Here is a 15384-nt window from a genome sequence, read left to right as displayed (position 1 = left end):
TAAATCCTTCACCCACCTTACAGGGCCTTCAAAGCTTCCTCACTACTTTGGCTTTAATATAAAGCATGTTTGGACTGAGGTAAATAAATTTCACAGCATCTGGACAAAATGTATTTTTTTCCAAACTTGATGAAGTTTTAAGACCTCACGTACTTATTTCTCAATGTGACATCTTGTCAATAAAAATTACCTTTAGGGCCAAGTTAAGTTTTGAGATGAGGCAGAGCAAGTTTCAAACTCCAGTTCAGTACAGATCCCACTCATGCTTGAATGAGATACTCATACATCCAAGGAAAATGCTCTAAGATTTTTACAACTTTAAATGAAAACATGAAATTCCTAATGCTTGAGAAGATCTACTTTGTCTGTTCAACTGCCTTCACAAGTCACTTACCTGAGAGAGGCAAACCAGAGACTGGAATGTGAGACCTTCATATTCATAGTTTTTGGCTATTCTAAATGTATTTTTCTTCCTATTCTTCATAGGACTTTCAGTCATTACTGAGGAAGCCTTTCCCTGCAAGCACTTTGTCAAAAGCAGCACATTTCAAAAAAAGGAGGGTTTTTTTTGAGACATCAATCAACTTTGTAACAACCAAATAAACACTTATATTCTAGCAAATTCTAAATTTCACTCTCAAGAAAACACACCAAATAACTAGTTCCAATATTGTGGTGAGTTGATGCTGGCTGCACACCAGGTCTCCACCAAAGCTGCTCTATCCTTCCCTTCTTCAGCTAGACAGGGAGACAGAATGTAATAAAAGAAGCTCATAGGCCAAGGTAAGGACAGGGAGAGATCACTCACCAGTTACCACCACAGGCAAAACATCCTGATTTGGGGAAATTAATTTAAATTCTTAATAAATCAAAGTAAGATAATCAGAAATAAATTCAAAATTTCAAGCATCTTATCCCCTCTCTACCCCACCTTCCTCCTGGATTTAATGTCCCTCATAATTTTTCCTCAGAGGGAATGGGGTTGTGGTCAGATACAGTCTCTGCTGTTCCTTCCTCCCCTGCTCCAGGGGTCCCTCCCCACAGGAGGCAGTTCTCCACGAACTTCTCCGAAGTGCATCCTTCTTCAGGGCTGCAGCTCTTCATGAACTGCTCCAGTTTGGGTCCCTTCCAGTGGAGCAGAGCATGGACTGCTCCAGCATGGATCCCCCTCAGGGTCACAAATCCTGCCAGCAAAACCTCTGCAGCTCCATTCTCCACAGGGCCACAGGTGCTGCCAGGAGCCTGCTACAGCACAGGTTCCCAGACTTCCTCAGGCATCCACCTGCTCTGGTGTGGGATCCTCCACACCCTGTAGGTGGAGATCTGCTCCACCATAGACCTCCACTAGGACATCCTGCCTCATCATGGTCTGGACCATGGGCTGCAATGGAATCTCAGCTCTGGTCCCTAATCACCACTTTCCCCTCCTTCTTCACTGCCCTTGTCTGCAGAGCTGTTTCTCTCACATATCCCTCCCTTCTCTTACTTCAGTTGCTATTACCCTGGACTTTTTCCCCTTTCTTAAAAGACATTATCCCAGAGGTACCACCACTGTCACAGATGGGCTCAGCCTTGGCCAGTAACAGGCCCATCTTAGAGCCAATTGGACATGTGGGAAATTTTCAGCGGTTTCTCACAGAAGTCACCCCTGTAGCTGCTATGAAACCAAAATCTTCCCATGCAAACCCAATACAAACACAGAGCCAAGGGGGTAAAAAAAATAGAATGCATTCTTTATTAAATAAGCTGCCCCACAAATTTCCTGGACTTCATCTCCACTACAAGAGAGAAATAAAAAAGATCGCAGTAAGAGCCTTCTAGAAATTTAGAATTTGCATCAATAATGAGAGCATTCCCTTTAGGATGCTCTCCTGCAGATGATGTCAGATTTCTAAAGCAGACTCTGTGAAGAGTTATAACCCCATCTAATTACGTGAAGGAAAGCAACTGCTACAAGGACATAATAGCAGTTTCTTTTCTATATTTTCTTATAGTAGCAGAATATTGTTGCAACAGAATATTATACAGCATGCTGCTTCAATTCTTTTTCATTCTATAACATTCAGAATTTTTAAGAACTCACATAACTTCTTAGAAGAAGCTTCCCCTTGCCATTTCGTCTCAGAGTTTAAGACTTCTCAAAGAGCTTAATATTCAGAAATACAAACTATGTAAGAGGTATCATACTATTTTGAAAAGAAAGTAATTTACGGATGTTATTATCCATGTGATGACTGTCTTAGTCTGTTGGAGATGGAGAGCTTGATTTCAATGAGGATCAGAATCTACCGTTGTACCAGATACAGGAATCTAGTCTCAAACTAGGCTATCTAATTATATTATCCCTGGCTTCTATTACATACAGAAGGAGAAGATATTTCACATTATACTATCCCTAGGAAAATCACTTCATTCTATTTCAAAATTAATTATGCTTGGCTTAAGAATTTAGTTAGTCCTTTGTTAGATTGCCTCTTATATTGTATATACATAATAAAAACTTACAGCAGATGCTCTTTCCAGTTTGATTTCCACTTACATTTCTTAGCAGTTTTATACAACAAAGGAGCTCAATGCTTTTTACAAGTCCTGCCTGGTTGGATTGTCCACCCTTATTTTTAAACATATATTCCAGTAGTACTGTAGCAGGATACTCTACCCGGGAAAGTGGTCAAGCAACTTGGACAATGTCCTATTTGCATAGCTATCAGTGGTGGGCTGAGCTCGGGCCACGTGCTGGTTTTGGTGTTGAACCATGCTAAACCAGTCTGGCTAACTGACCCCAAATCAGTATCCTGACAGTGAGGCAAAGATTTGGCAGACAAGCTGCTAAACTGACCTGGCAGACACGGGACTGGCAGCGGTCACTTGATACTATGGAAGTCCAGTCCACTTTCATAAGGTAAGGTTTCTCTAGCATATTCCTTCTTGACCCTCCTCAAGCATTGGTAGGGTGAGTTACATCCACACCTACTTAATTATTCCTTCTTGCAAGCTTTAATATAGTTGCTTTGCAATAGTGTACTGTACTATCCTATATATACACTGCAAGCAGTTCTGGCTTTTATACTATGCAGGGAAGAATTCTGGGGCTAAGATTGGATCCAGCCACACCTGGACCCCTCTCTGAGAAGGAGTTTAGAAAGCAAGGAGTTCCTTTCAGCACCTCGTGGTTCAGCAGCTGGACTTGTCACTCCACCCTCAACAAGTACATAGAGCAAATGTTTAGAAGATTAGTATTCATTTTTCTGCTGAAGTTTTGAAAACACATGATGATAGACGTTTATGTTTGTTTCTGTTACAGAATGAAGAAGGTGTCTCCTTACAGCTGTCTAAAACAGCTACATATGAAAAGAAAAATTTCCCCCATCACACAGGACAGAACCAGACAGGTTATATTAGCAAAGGATAACCTGGGATAAGTTTGCACTAAAGCCACAGACTTCAAACAAAACTTCAAGCTTTGGCCCTCCCACACCAGTATCCCTGCCACAAATTCTCGGATTATATCTTTGAAGACATTTTATTCCTCAGAAGGCATTTTTATTCATGAAGTTATCGTTAAACAGGGAATTTGTGAGTCTGAGTGAGTGTGCAACTGGAGAAATTTTCAGTTTCCCAACACAATCAAGAAGAGGTTTAGAAGATAGTATTAAAATCTGATTTTATTCTCTGTAAAATGCATTAGTTTTTTTGACCTCAGGACATCTTCCCAATTATTTTTTAGCAACTATATTTTGAGGGAACAGACAGCAAGTCATTTAGCTTCCATGTGAGATTTCTATCAGAATTTTGCAATTGCCTTAGCACGTTTTTATGCAAATGCATTTATTGCTACTGGAAATTACTTTATTGCTACTGGATTTAGATTTATTGTTACTGGAAATTACTTTTGAGCCATGTGGCTACACTACCCCAGAGATCTGATATCCAAGAACTGTACCTCCCCCATAAACATGTGGATGCGGAACACACTGCACCACAGACCTTGGGCTCTGAGAGGAGGAACATAGGTGGAAGCCACATGTATGAGAAGCACACCACAGCTTACCAGTACAAAATTAACTTTTGCCTCATGAAGGAGCCATATTTTCCACTGCCATTAGGAGTAATGATCTGCACACTGAATTCAGAGTGTATAAAACCAGCACTTTTCCCAAGTCTTTTCTATCACTATGCACACACATACAGAAAACTCTAAAAAGTAGAAAAAACATAAAACAGTCTATGCTTCAATCTCAGTTATTCATTTAATGCATAAGCTACAAAGACTACCTTTGGAATCTAAAATTAAGATTTTTACATTGTGCATTACAAATGGTATTTTCTGCATTAAAAAACAGCTTTCAATCCTAGTGAAACCTTACTCAAAACTTGAATCCTTTAACAGAAAGGCCTGACACCAAATAATGAAAGAAAAAGAAGCAACATTTGACATTTCCAGTTTACACATACTCTTCTGACAGATTATAGACAATATCAGCCAAGCAGAGTTGCCATGTTCTGAATAGCTAGAAAAGCAGAACACTACAAGCCAAAATATCAATATGCCTTCTAAAAGCCAGACAAATACTTTTCCATTTGGCTTATTTTCCTGCCTCATGGAACAGAACAGTAGCAATAAAAATGTCAGAATTAAGCTTCTCTTACAGAATGCTATTTATACATCAATTTCTAGGTAAATATAAGCAACCATTACAAACATAACTCTTAAAAACAAAATGTAACCTAGGTGAAGTTATAAGGTTTCCAAAACTTTTTCTGTAACACAAGTAGGAAGGACAGAATGGACACAAAGGAAGCTACAGCAAATATCAAAAGCATATCCTGGTAAGGCCTTATCTCATAACATGTTGAGCTCCAGAAAACGTTTTATGCACCACAGTTGCCAAATATTTAGTACTGTTAAAGGGACATAAGCTTGCACTCAGCACTGACTTGAAATTCACAGAAAAAGGAAGTTTTTCTTAAACTTCTTCCTTTGTTCGGTCTTTCTCCTACATAGGTATCAGTGTGAAACTAGTTTAGAACTAAAATTTAAATAAATGGAAAATCCAAACAAGTGGTTTAATCTGAGTGGAATGTGCTGTTGGCAAACAGGGTGCATTTAAAGCTAAAAGTTCTGTAGCACCAGAACACCAGCAACAGGCTCAGCAACAAGCAGCAATGGAAAAAAATCTTTCAGAAAAGAGGCTCTCCTCCTCCCAAAAACAAACACCATCCCCTCTCCCCCCCAAAAAAGAAAACAAAAGCAAAAAAAAAAAAAAAAATGCACACAGGAAAGGCTTCAGAGCTTTAAATAAGTTTGCATTTTCAAATATGTTCCTCCTTTGAATAAATGTCATATTATTCCATGTTTACTCTCTAGGAGTTAAGAAATCCTTGACAAAAATATTTGTCTCTGAAGAAAACTGTTTAAAAACAATTCAATAGCAATCAACAATATCCCAGGGAGAGAAATTTGGTGAATAGGTGATTACATCTTGAGTCTCAAAGCTAAGGCCCACAAAGCCAGTCAGCTATTCAGGCAGACAAAGGACTTGCCAGGAAAGACCTGCAACTAAGAAAACTTTATTACTGACTCCAAAAGGCATAGACTAGTGAAAAAAAGTTACAATTTTACACTAATTTACAGAGAAAAAAAACTAACCACGTGTTTTCAGAAGCAGTTTTCAGTGCTTTTCTACATTACAGTGCCTGAATTGAATGCAAGTTCTTGCAGTTGCACAGAAGGGACACATTATCAGATTACATAAATAGCATCACCTTTGTTTTTAAAATACCAGCCCAGTTTATTTTTGGGTAATACTCTTGCACTAGAACACATCACTGGGTGATACTTTTAACCCAAAATTACATGAAAGAACAAATTTGGTTTCTACATAAAGCTGAAGTAAGGAAAATGGTAAATTGTTTACTAGGTTTAAATGGAACGAAACCAGTTCACCTCCCCAAACCAACTTTTGGCAGTAATTTAACCTAAGCTTTCCAGGAAAAAAAAAAATACAAAGGGAAAAAAAAAAAAGGCAAAGTCACTGAAAAGATCATAAAGGCAGTAAACAAGAAAAAATGCCACCACTTAACTTTTTGGATTTAATTCATTTATGTAGCTTCAAGTGAAGATTTCCATTTTTCCATTGATTTCTTGAGAGAGACCTAAGCTTTTCCCACCCTCCAATCCCCATTAAACTGTAAACAATTTACTGGAATAGAAAACCATACTGACAGCAAACCATATTTTTGGAAATTTAAACACTCGGTATCCACAGGAAAATATAATCAAGCTTTCAAAACCTTTTTTTCTGGCCCACAATGGTATATTCAGTACTTTTCCACTATGTTTATTTCGACAGGAGTAACCCTGACCTGAAGAAAAAGTCAAGAGTAAGATGACAAAACAGCAAGTGTTTCTTCAACGCTCACTTTGCACTTGTCACAGTAAGACAACGTAATTTTCTTTAAAGTAATATGCTTTGGTCAGGCTAACAGAAGATACATTATTTTACATAACCTAGAAATCCATACATTTTTTTTAACTTAATATTGTATGCTAATTTACAAAACATTGCAAAATCTTAGAGCTTTTCACTTTGCTTGAACATCTCCTCAAGATACATAAAATGTCCCCATTCGTGAGCAAAAAGCGCCCAAATGTATGCCAGGAGCCCAAAATGAAGACAGTTATTTACTAATAAACAGGACAAACAAATTATATTATAAAAAACACCAACAAATATAAATAAACTGGCTTCTTGGAAACTTAGAGCAGAACTTCTATGAAAAATCAATGCAGAGAGGGGAAGGATCACTGTTACCCATATACTATTAGGGTTAGAGCAAGAAAAACTATTTCAGATAGAGACCTAAGTGGACACTAGAATATGAGCATAGATCATATTCAGTTATGAGTTGAAATGAACAGCCAACTTCTAAAATTACCTCTAGAAAGAGAAGCAGAATCAAAAGAAAGGTTAAAAAAATCTAAAAAAGCATTCATGTGACTTAGTGACTGCTAGATCAGGAGAACAGATGCTGCTATTTACAAAATGTATTCAAGCTGAAGCATTTCTGGTTCCTACAGATCTCTAGGTATTAGCTCCTATTTAAAAAAAACAAAAGAGACAGGAAACAAATCTTTTTTAACTAAGCCACCAATGTGCATCCTGTAATTGCTTACCTCATTAGTAAACAGCAAGAGATAAGGAAATGTTTGTGCATGATTTCTTCAGTTTTAAAGCATTTCAGTGCAGTCAAAAAATAAATATCAACTAAGATATTACCAGAAGTGTGCTTCACGCTTCACTTATTTTGAAAATAAAAATTTTAGTTATGATGTCCTGAAAATAAATTCAGCAGAATCACATAAATTCATAAATTTACAGATCAAGTAATTTCGAAGAATTATAAGGAAAAGCTGACTAAGCAAAGCTCATTTCCATACACGAAGAGCCGCATACCATTAGCATGGAAAATTATGGAAAGGCTCCAAACACAGAAACAGCATTAGAAGTGCCCCAGATGCCCTACTTCACAACACTTTGAGAACCTCCACTGTTTTCAAGCAACTCCTTATTCCAGCCAAAGATATTCCCAAGGTCAGGCAATTCTGGAGTTGACAAGCTCAGCAAGAGAAAATTTTCCTTCATCTCTCTCAACAGACTGAAGCCTTAAGAAAGAAGGCAAGTAGGCTGATGGAGGGAAGAGTCAGATAAGGCCATGTGAGTTTTATTGAGCATTTAAGTCTTTAAGAAATATGTTCACATGCCTGCTCAGAATATTCCCTGCCATGTCAAGATTAATTCTTTTCCATTAACATCAGCCTCACCCCACACATGTGATACAGACCCATCATCAGAGCACATTTACAATAAATACTGCAGAGGCAGCAGATGCTGTAAATAAGACCAATCATTTTAAAGCATCATGTCAGAATTCTCTCTCAATTTGAGAACAGCAAGAGTATTAAACACCACCAAAAAGCCCATAAGAGACAGATGCTTTCTAAACTAGTGATCTGGTAAAGCACCATGTGGATTTTGAAGGGAGCATCCTACAATTAATAATTAAAGCCATTCCATCCAATGCCTGGGAAGAGACAGAACATACTTTTGCTATGAAGTGAACTCACAAAAAAGGATGTTTTAATTCACTGTAAAGAAGAGCACTATGGGAAACAGAAACCCATTGGGTATTGGGATTGTGCAGAGGGACTAGTCAGCTTCCAGACGGATCAGATTCACCACCACCAGTGAGGATACCATATTTAAATTCTTGGGCTTGAATAGACTATAAATTTCAACTGAGACACCTTTCTATGGTGGCTGACCAACAGTAAGCATTACAGGGGAACATCCTGCAGCAGGACACAGTCAAATTAACTTGGACAAAAATCCTAAACCTAACAGATCTGCCTAGCTAGAGATCTCAAAGTCCACTACACAAAACTACTAGTGTTGTACAGGAAGGCTAAAAAAGACTTTAGACAAAGTTATAAAGTAATTTTTCAAAGATTACCCCCAAGAAGATTAAAGATTTGGAAAGTTAGGCAGTCTTCCATAACACCCCTCATCAGAATAAACCATTTAGGAGCAATGAATGTAATTTTCACCCTTATTAATCTTAACAAGCATGCACCACAGAGCTAAAACACAAAGCAAAGAATGAATTCTCTTGTGAATTCACATTGCTAGAACAAATATAACAATGAAACAAAAAAGAAACTCCTATTTTATCCTTTATGGATGCATACAGGGGAATTACTACCTTTTCTCCTGGCAGAGGCTTTATTTGTCCTACCACAGTGGCAGAGGACAAAATGTCTGCTTTGGCTATGACTAGAAATCTTCCCATCCTTTCTGGATGCTCATTTAATTTAAATGATACAAGTATTTTGCCAGGATTTGGAAAGGAAGGATATTCCCTGCCATGTCCTCTGCCAAACAAGCCTAGATCCCTATCAGTGCCTCAAGGTTTTAAGACAAGAATATGTATTTGGCTCCTCACATGACCCCTTCTCTTCTGTACCATAACAGCCCTTGGCAAACTGTGGAATTCTGATACATTCATCCACTACAGCAGCAGGCCTGAGAAAACAAAGAGATAATCAAAACCGCTCCTTCAAGCCCACCTGATGCTTTTTTGTACGAGACAGGTTTCAGACCACAGGTTTGAGCACTATTCGTCAGGTAAATACAGTCTTAAAGATCAAAGGGAAAGGACTTAGATAGTTCTTGAAGTCCCTCCAAGCAGTTACCAATACAAAACACAGAAAAAGAAGCTGGAAGGAAAAATCATCCAGCTAGCCATGCTCTGCCTTTCCCAGGGAGAGATCAAATAAGCACCTCGCTCCTGTCTGACATTTAAGAACAGTTTAGATCTAGTGATGAACATGACTGAATAGTCTATCCTGATATTGAAATTTTCCCCAAATATCCAAACCAAGTCTTTCTGGCATATAGATCCATTGTTCATTCATTCTAGGTCATGTTTTCTTTGTTCTTGCAGCAAGATTTTCATCCCTTTTCATCCTATTTCTTTGGGGACATATTATCTTCAGCCTCCTTTTAGCCGATCACACCACCACACTAAGTACTTCAAACTTTCTTCACAAAAAAACTCCAAAGGACTAGAAGATATGATACAAGCTCACATTAAAGTAATTTTCAATTATATGATTGCTCTCTAGTATTCTTACTCTTCCTCCCAGCTCGTAATTTATTCAACAAAGTGTAAAAATTTGTTAATCAAGACTTTGCTGGATAGGACCTTGTAGAGCCTGTACCAAGTACTTGTTACCTGACTTTGCTTGCCTTCTGGGGATGGTTTTCCAGCTAATTTTACTCTCTAAAGAGTAGTTTATAGATCACAATTCCCCAGCTTGTTAATAAGGCTATCATGTGAACACTGAGGACACCAGTTTATCAATCTATTAATATAATAGAACTTCTCTGCACCACAAGGCCTGTTACTCCATCACAGAAGCAGCAGCAACGCTGGATTTAAAAGAATATACCCTGGCTAAGTCTGCTTTGGCTGTTGCTCAACTTCTTTTCCTAGGCACTAAAAATGTGTTTCAACACTGATCCAGTATTTTTGCTTTGAGCTACAGTTAAAATCTATCAGCTTCCTCTTCATCCCATCCCATTCAGCCCACACTGAAGAGGTATGCACCAATTCATCTGAGTCTGCTACTTCCCTCCACTATCTTGAAATTGCAATCCACTACATGAGATCACTTCAGCTAGTTGCTTTTAAGCACCCTGGAATTAATTTCACTGACCCTACCAGATTTAAAATGTGTTGCTTATCCAAGCAACCTTCAGGTCTTCCCCCCACCCTAGAGCCTAGGAAGGTACTATTTATGCTTTTATCATGGCTATTTACTACACAGGCCGGATTAACAGTTTCAGAAAACATTTCAATCACCTCAGCATTATCTGTTAATCCACTAATCTGTGGACCTTTTATTTCTTGCTTTCTTCCAATATTCATTTTAGCTATGTCTCCTTATGTTTTTGACCACCCTAGCTTTATTCATACATCTTTCTGCACTTCCTATATGTTTCTTTTGTTTACATCAATGAAAATATCAAGAGACAGCAGAGTTATTTTTTCAATACTAATTTTCCCCTTCAATGCAAGTGTTTGGTATCATTAGACTACTTCTCAAAGAAGTAGACATTGTTTCTTTCTTCCTTATATTTGCCCCATCAAGCTCTGTGTACCAAATTCTCTGCTTTTTGACACTTACGGGTTTTATTCTGCTGTTGTCATCTTTTATCCCATGTAGACTAGCATCTTATTGCACCTGCAGAACCTGCCCTCCATCTATGTATTCTCTTTGTTTATGAAGAGAATTAATTTACACACCTGTGGATAGCAGTATGGTCTGCTGAGTTTTCTCCACTGAATGGTTACAAGAGATTTTAATTAGCAAATCTCATCCTTTCAGTGATTCTTCTCCAGCTACAGACAGACGCCTTGTACTTATATTCCACTCATACATATCTGATTGATCCAACAGAGGCTGGCAGAAGACTTTTAATGAGCATGTGTTTAGACATTCCACTGCTGCTCTTTCCTAATATATTTGTGTTGGTGTGCGGACACCCAGCACACTGGGAGGAATGACGCACTACTCTGCAAGGTCATAGGCACTATGCTATAAATACATGCAAAACACCCCATGAGCAAGAATTTACCAAGAACCTATGATACATATTGGGGGTTTTACCTCAAAAACTACTTGTCAAACATTTTCAAATGCAAACCTTGAAACTGTTTTCACTTGGTTAAAGCATTGCAATTGAAGTATCTTTAAAACATTTTTTAAATTATCTATTGAGATCAAAGTGGCTTTAGGAACTTGCTTTTATTAATGAAAGCAAAAATTAGAAAGAAGAGGACTCATTTGCTGACACTGTCTTTATAATAACCCTTAAATAAACCTCATTTATTCTAAGCAGGAAAACAGATGTATTCTCTCAGGTAAAAAAGTATATGTTATTATACATATATAGACATATAGCCTACAATGAGAAAATTCATTATCCTGAACATAAGTCAAATCAATGGGAATTTATAATTAATTCTATAGATTGTGATACAAGCAATATTATTTATTAATAATATCATTATTAATGCTATTTATTAATAGCAAAGAAGAAAGCTTAGCATTCCACCATATATCACAGGAATTTTTATCCAGGGAAAAAAAAACCAAAACATAACAAAGGCAGGCTTAGAGGGATGCCATGCTGACACAGGCTGCTGCCAAGCCTGCAGCTTACACCAGCCATACAATGCATTCTACCAACCTGCTCCAGACACAAAGCTGCAAAATCACCAGGAGCACCAGTTGCTCATGCCTAAATATTTGCTGACTGCCCAAACAGACAAGAGGGCACTAACTCAAATAGAGAAATAGCAATCAGACCACATGGAAAAATCTAATATTTGATTTCCTCACTGATTTATGCTGGAAGCAAATCAGAAAGACAAATAAAGCACATTTTGCAGTTCTCCATATTGAGGCAGCTGGGGTGGGCAGGAATAAAAAAAAAATATATGAGTCCAGACTCAGAGTTCTAGTCTGGGATGGACCATTCCACAGGAGAGAGAATGAGGGGAGCCCCAGTTCACAGGAGAACTTCTGGGTTCGAAGTTGCCTCTCCTGCCCTGGGCTCTATATCATTTAATAACTTTAGACAGCATAACTGTACATATTGGTGTGGACTTCAGTATTGTTTCAGATCCCAAAACAGGGAGATAAAGTAATACAAGTGCTGATGCTATTCTGAATGGGATTGCACATTTTTATGTTACTAACCTTTGGAAGCGCTGCTGAAAGCCATGAGTTCTGTGGAGTGATAATATTTAATTTAATAGTTTGCTCTATCTGCCATCTTCACTGCAGGGATCTGAACAATATTATTCTTGGTCATTAATCAACAGAAAACCATTTAATGCTTGACAATAGTCCTTAGCATCCAAAACAGAACACTTGCACTGGATTATTTCTCCAGCAAATGTGGATCCAAAGATTACAATGAAAATTTTCATTTATGAGTACAGACACAAGAACTAAGATTTGCCACTCTAAATTAATAAAATACAGAATACTTCTGTCAGATCTATGCTTCTGAAAAGGAAAATTTACAAAAGCAGCTTTTAAAAATTTTCTTAAAATAGTGTTCTATTTGATTTTATTTTGCTTAACTTGCTGGAAAACTTTTACTGCACCCTGTGTGCATACAATTGGTTTCACAGCTATTAAACCTTTCACACCTATGTTTATTAATCAAACCAGCAAGGACCACGGCATTTGAACTTGCATTTGCTGTATGAAGATGGACATTTTCTGCCAGAACTTTTTGGCCTAGTTAAAAAAAAAAAAAAAAAAAAAAAAAGCTAGTAACAAAGTTTCTAAACCACACTAATAGTTGAACATGCCACTAACTTCATAAACATAAAAATCTAAAAGGGAGTCATTCAGTCCTGTATTCTGACCTCACCCCAAAATTTAGGTGAGAGCTCACCATCTGTTTGGCCTTTGAATAGACTCTGATATCTTGAACCTGATAAAACCAAGTCTTCCCTTAGCAGTCTGTTGCAGTAACTCATCATTCTCACTGGTAACAGACTCACTTCTCATACGCACCTTTAACAGGGAAAATGCCAGATTAAGTTTTCAACTCAATATTCAAGTTTGGGGTGGTTGTTTGTTTCACTGGCTTCAGTTTTTAAAGAAAAGCTGTCAAACTTTCCTCTTAGACCATGTGAAACCACCAGCTTTGAGAAAAACTCCACACACAGCCTAAACTGGGTAAAATAAGTTACACTGTATTTATCACACTGCACACTACTGAGAAGTTAGACAAAATAAACAGAGACTTTTTCAGCTCCAATAACCCAGAATGTGTTTCTATATATATGATAACATATAATGGGTTTTATGTTATATATATTTATGCATATAATGTATAAATTATTATATCTATAGTACTTTCATATATTATGTTTCCCTGGATTTCCCTATATTCAACCTGTTAAAGTTCAGGGAGAAAAAGCACAGTAGTGAGAATCAGGCAGCTATCTCCATGCACAGCTCTCTGTATTCATTTGTGATTAAAAGAAATACCTGAATTTCCTTTTCCTACTCTGCAGCTAAAAGTAGCATCTTTAGCAGTGCTGTTGAACCCCTTGATACAAGAACTCCAAGACCTGCGCAAAAACCTGAGGTGAGCAAGACAATCGCAATGCAAGTAACTATAATTAGACTGTAAGAGTGGAAGAGTACAAAGTAACATTTATTTTTGTTAGCATTATGTCAGTAAATGTAATCCTCTATTGGCCAGGCTGCCTATGAGCTATAGAGAAAAAATAGTTTGGGTCCTATCTATGCCAGTGGAGAAACTATCTACCAATAAACAACAAGAAGAGCATTCTGACGGGCTCTGCCTTAACAACAAACTCATATGGCTTTTAAAAGCTCCAAAACTTCCCATTTATATTTTCAATTGGCAACACTAATATCAGTACCCAAATCCTTCCTGCTTTTCTGTTAAAGTTAACCGGGTAATACCACAGCACTGATCATACAGACTGAAACCAGAGTGTTAAAGTTGTCATTTTAGTGCTTCCTTGGGGTTGCCCCAACTTTCCAGCCATTCATTGCCAAATCTTCTCTGGTGGATTCCACTGAAAGACTTCGTGCTTTTTCACAGAATAGTTAGGGTTGGAAGGGACCTCTGGAGATCATCCAGTCCAACCTCACTGCCAAGGTACGGTCACCTAGAGCAGGTGACACAGGAATGCATCCAAGCGTTTTCTGAGTGTCTTCAGTGAGATATTCCCCCCCACCCCCGCCGCCTTTCAATAACGCTTTTCTAAATGTTTCTTTGGGGAGAGAGCTGTAGGGCTGGGGAGCATTTAGCAAGTATTAATTGCAGGAATAAATCTGACAGGGTGGATCGCCTCGTCGCACAGATGAAACCCGAAGGTGCCCTGCGTGGGACGGGGCCGGGAAAGCCCCCGGCCCGGTCCCAAAGCCGAAGGGGCGGTCAGCCGCGCTCACCTGCACCCCGCCGAGGATCGCCTCGCTCTTCTCCCTCACGTCGGGGAAGGGGCACCTCTTGGACAGCATGAGCAGGCGGGCCAGCGCCTCGCCCAGCCCGTCGCGGGCGGCGGGCACCGGCAGCCCGTCGGCGGCCGCCCCGGAGGCGACGCTCTCTGCGCGGCGGAGCACGGCTTGCCCGATGCTGTCCAGGGCGGCATCGCGGGCGGCGGCGTCCCGGCTGCACAGCCCGTCCCAGCGCACTTCGCCCTCCCGCTCCTCCATGGGGCCGCCCGGCCGCTGCTCCCCCGCCGCAGCCACCGCCTCCTCCTCCTCAGCAGCCCCGGCGCGGCCGCCCCATGGCGGGCTCCCGGCAGCCGCCAGCCCGCCCACACAGACGACGACGAGCGCGGCCGCGGCGAGCGCAGAGCCCGCTGCCCGCGCCGCATGGGGGGCAGCGCGGGCCGGTGCCCCCGACAGCCGCCGCCGCCCTCCCGCGCCGGGGCTGCCGAGCGAGCGGCGCCGCTGCGGCTTCGCCTTTCCCGGCCGGGAGAGGGGCGGCCACCACCCCGCGGTGCCGGCGGCTCCTCCTCCCTGACCCGGGCATGGAGGGAAGGGGCGGCCCCGGCCCTGCCTCTCCCGGGGCGGCCCCTCAGCCCTCCCCGCCGGGGCCGCCACCGACCCCCGGCAATCGCCTCACTCGGGGTTGGGGGGAAATAGCCCCGCCCAGCGCGGGGAGCCCGCATGACAGACACGCCGCTCAGCCAATCGCCTTTCAGCGCTCGCAGCCGGGGGGCCCAATCGCGGCGGGGAGCGGCAGTTCCAGGTGG

General features: G+C 40.3%; 1 protein-coding gene across 1 annotated transcript in view; it reads right to left on the bottom strand.

The window, feature by feature from the left end:
• SESN1 (sestrin 1) overlaps positions 1-14937 on the bottom strand; it is a 78571-nt gene extending 63634 nt beyond the window's left edge. The window contains exon 1 of the mRNA XM_053936804.1: positions 14576-14937. Coding sequence (XP_053792779.1) covers positions 14576-14839 — 264 coding nt within the window. The 5' untranslated portion in view covers positions 14840-14937. The remainder of the gene's footprint in view (positions 1-14575) is intronic.
• Between the last annotated feature and the right edge of the window lie 447 nt (positions 14938-15384).

This window comes from Vidua chalybeata, chromosome 3 (genome assembly GCF_026979565.1).
Source record: "Vidua chalybeata isolate OUT-0048 chromosome 3, bVidCha1 merged haplotype, whole genome shotgun sequence".
Classification (NCBI taxonomy): Eukaryota; Metazoa; Chordata; class Aves; order Passeriformes; family Viduidae; genus Vidua; species Vidua chalybeata.
This window is presented reverse-complemented; position numbering and strand designations above follow the sequence as displayed.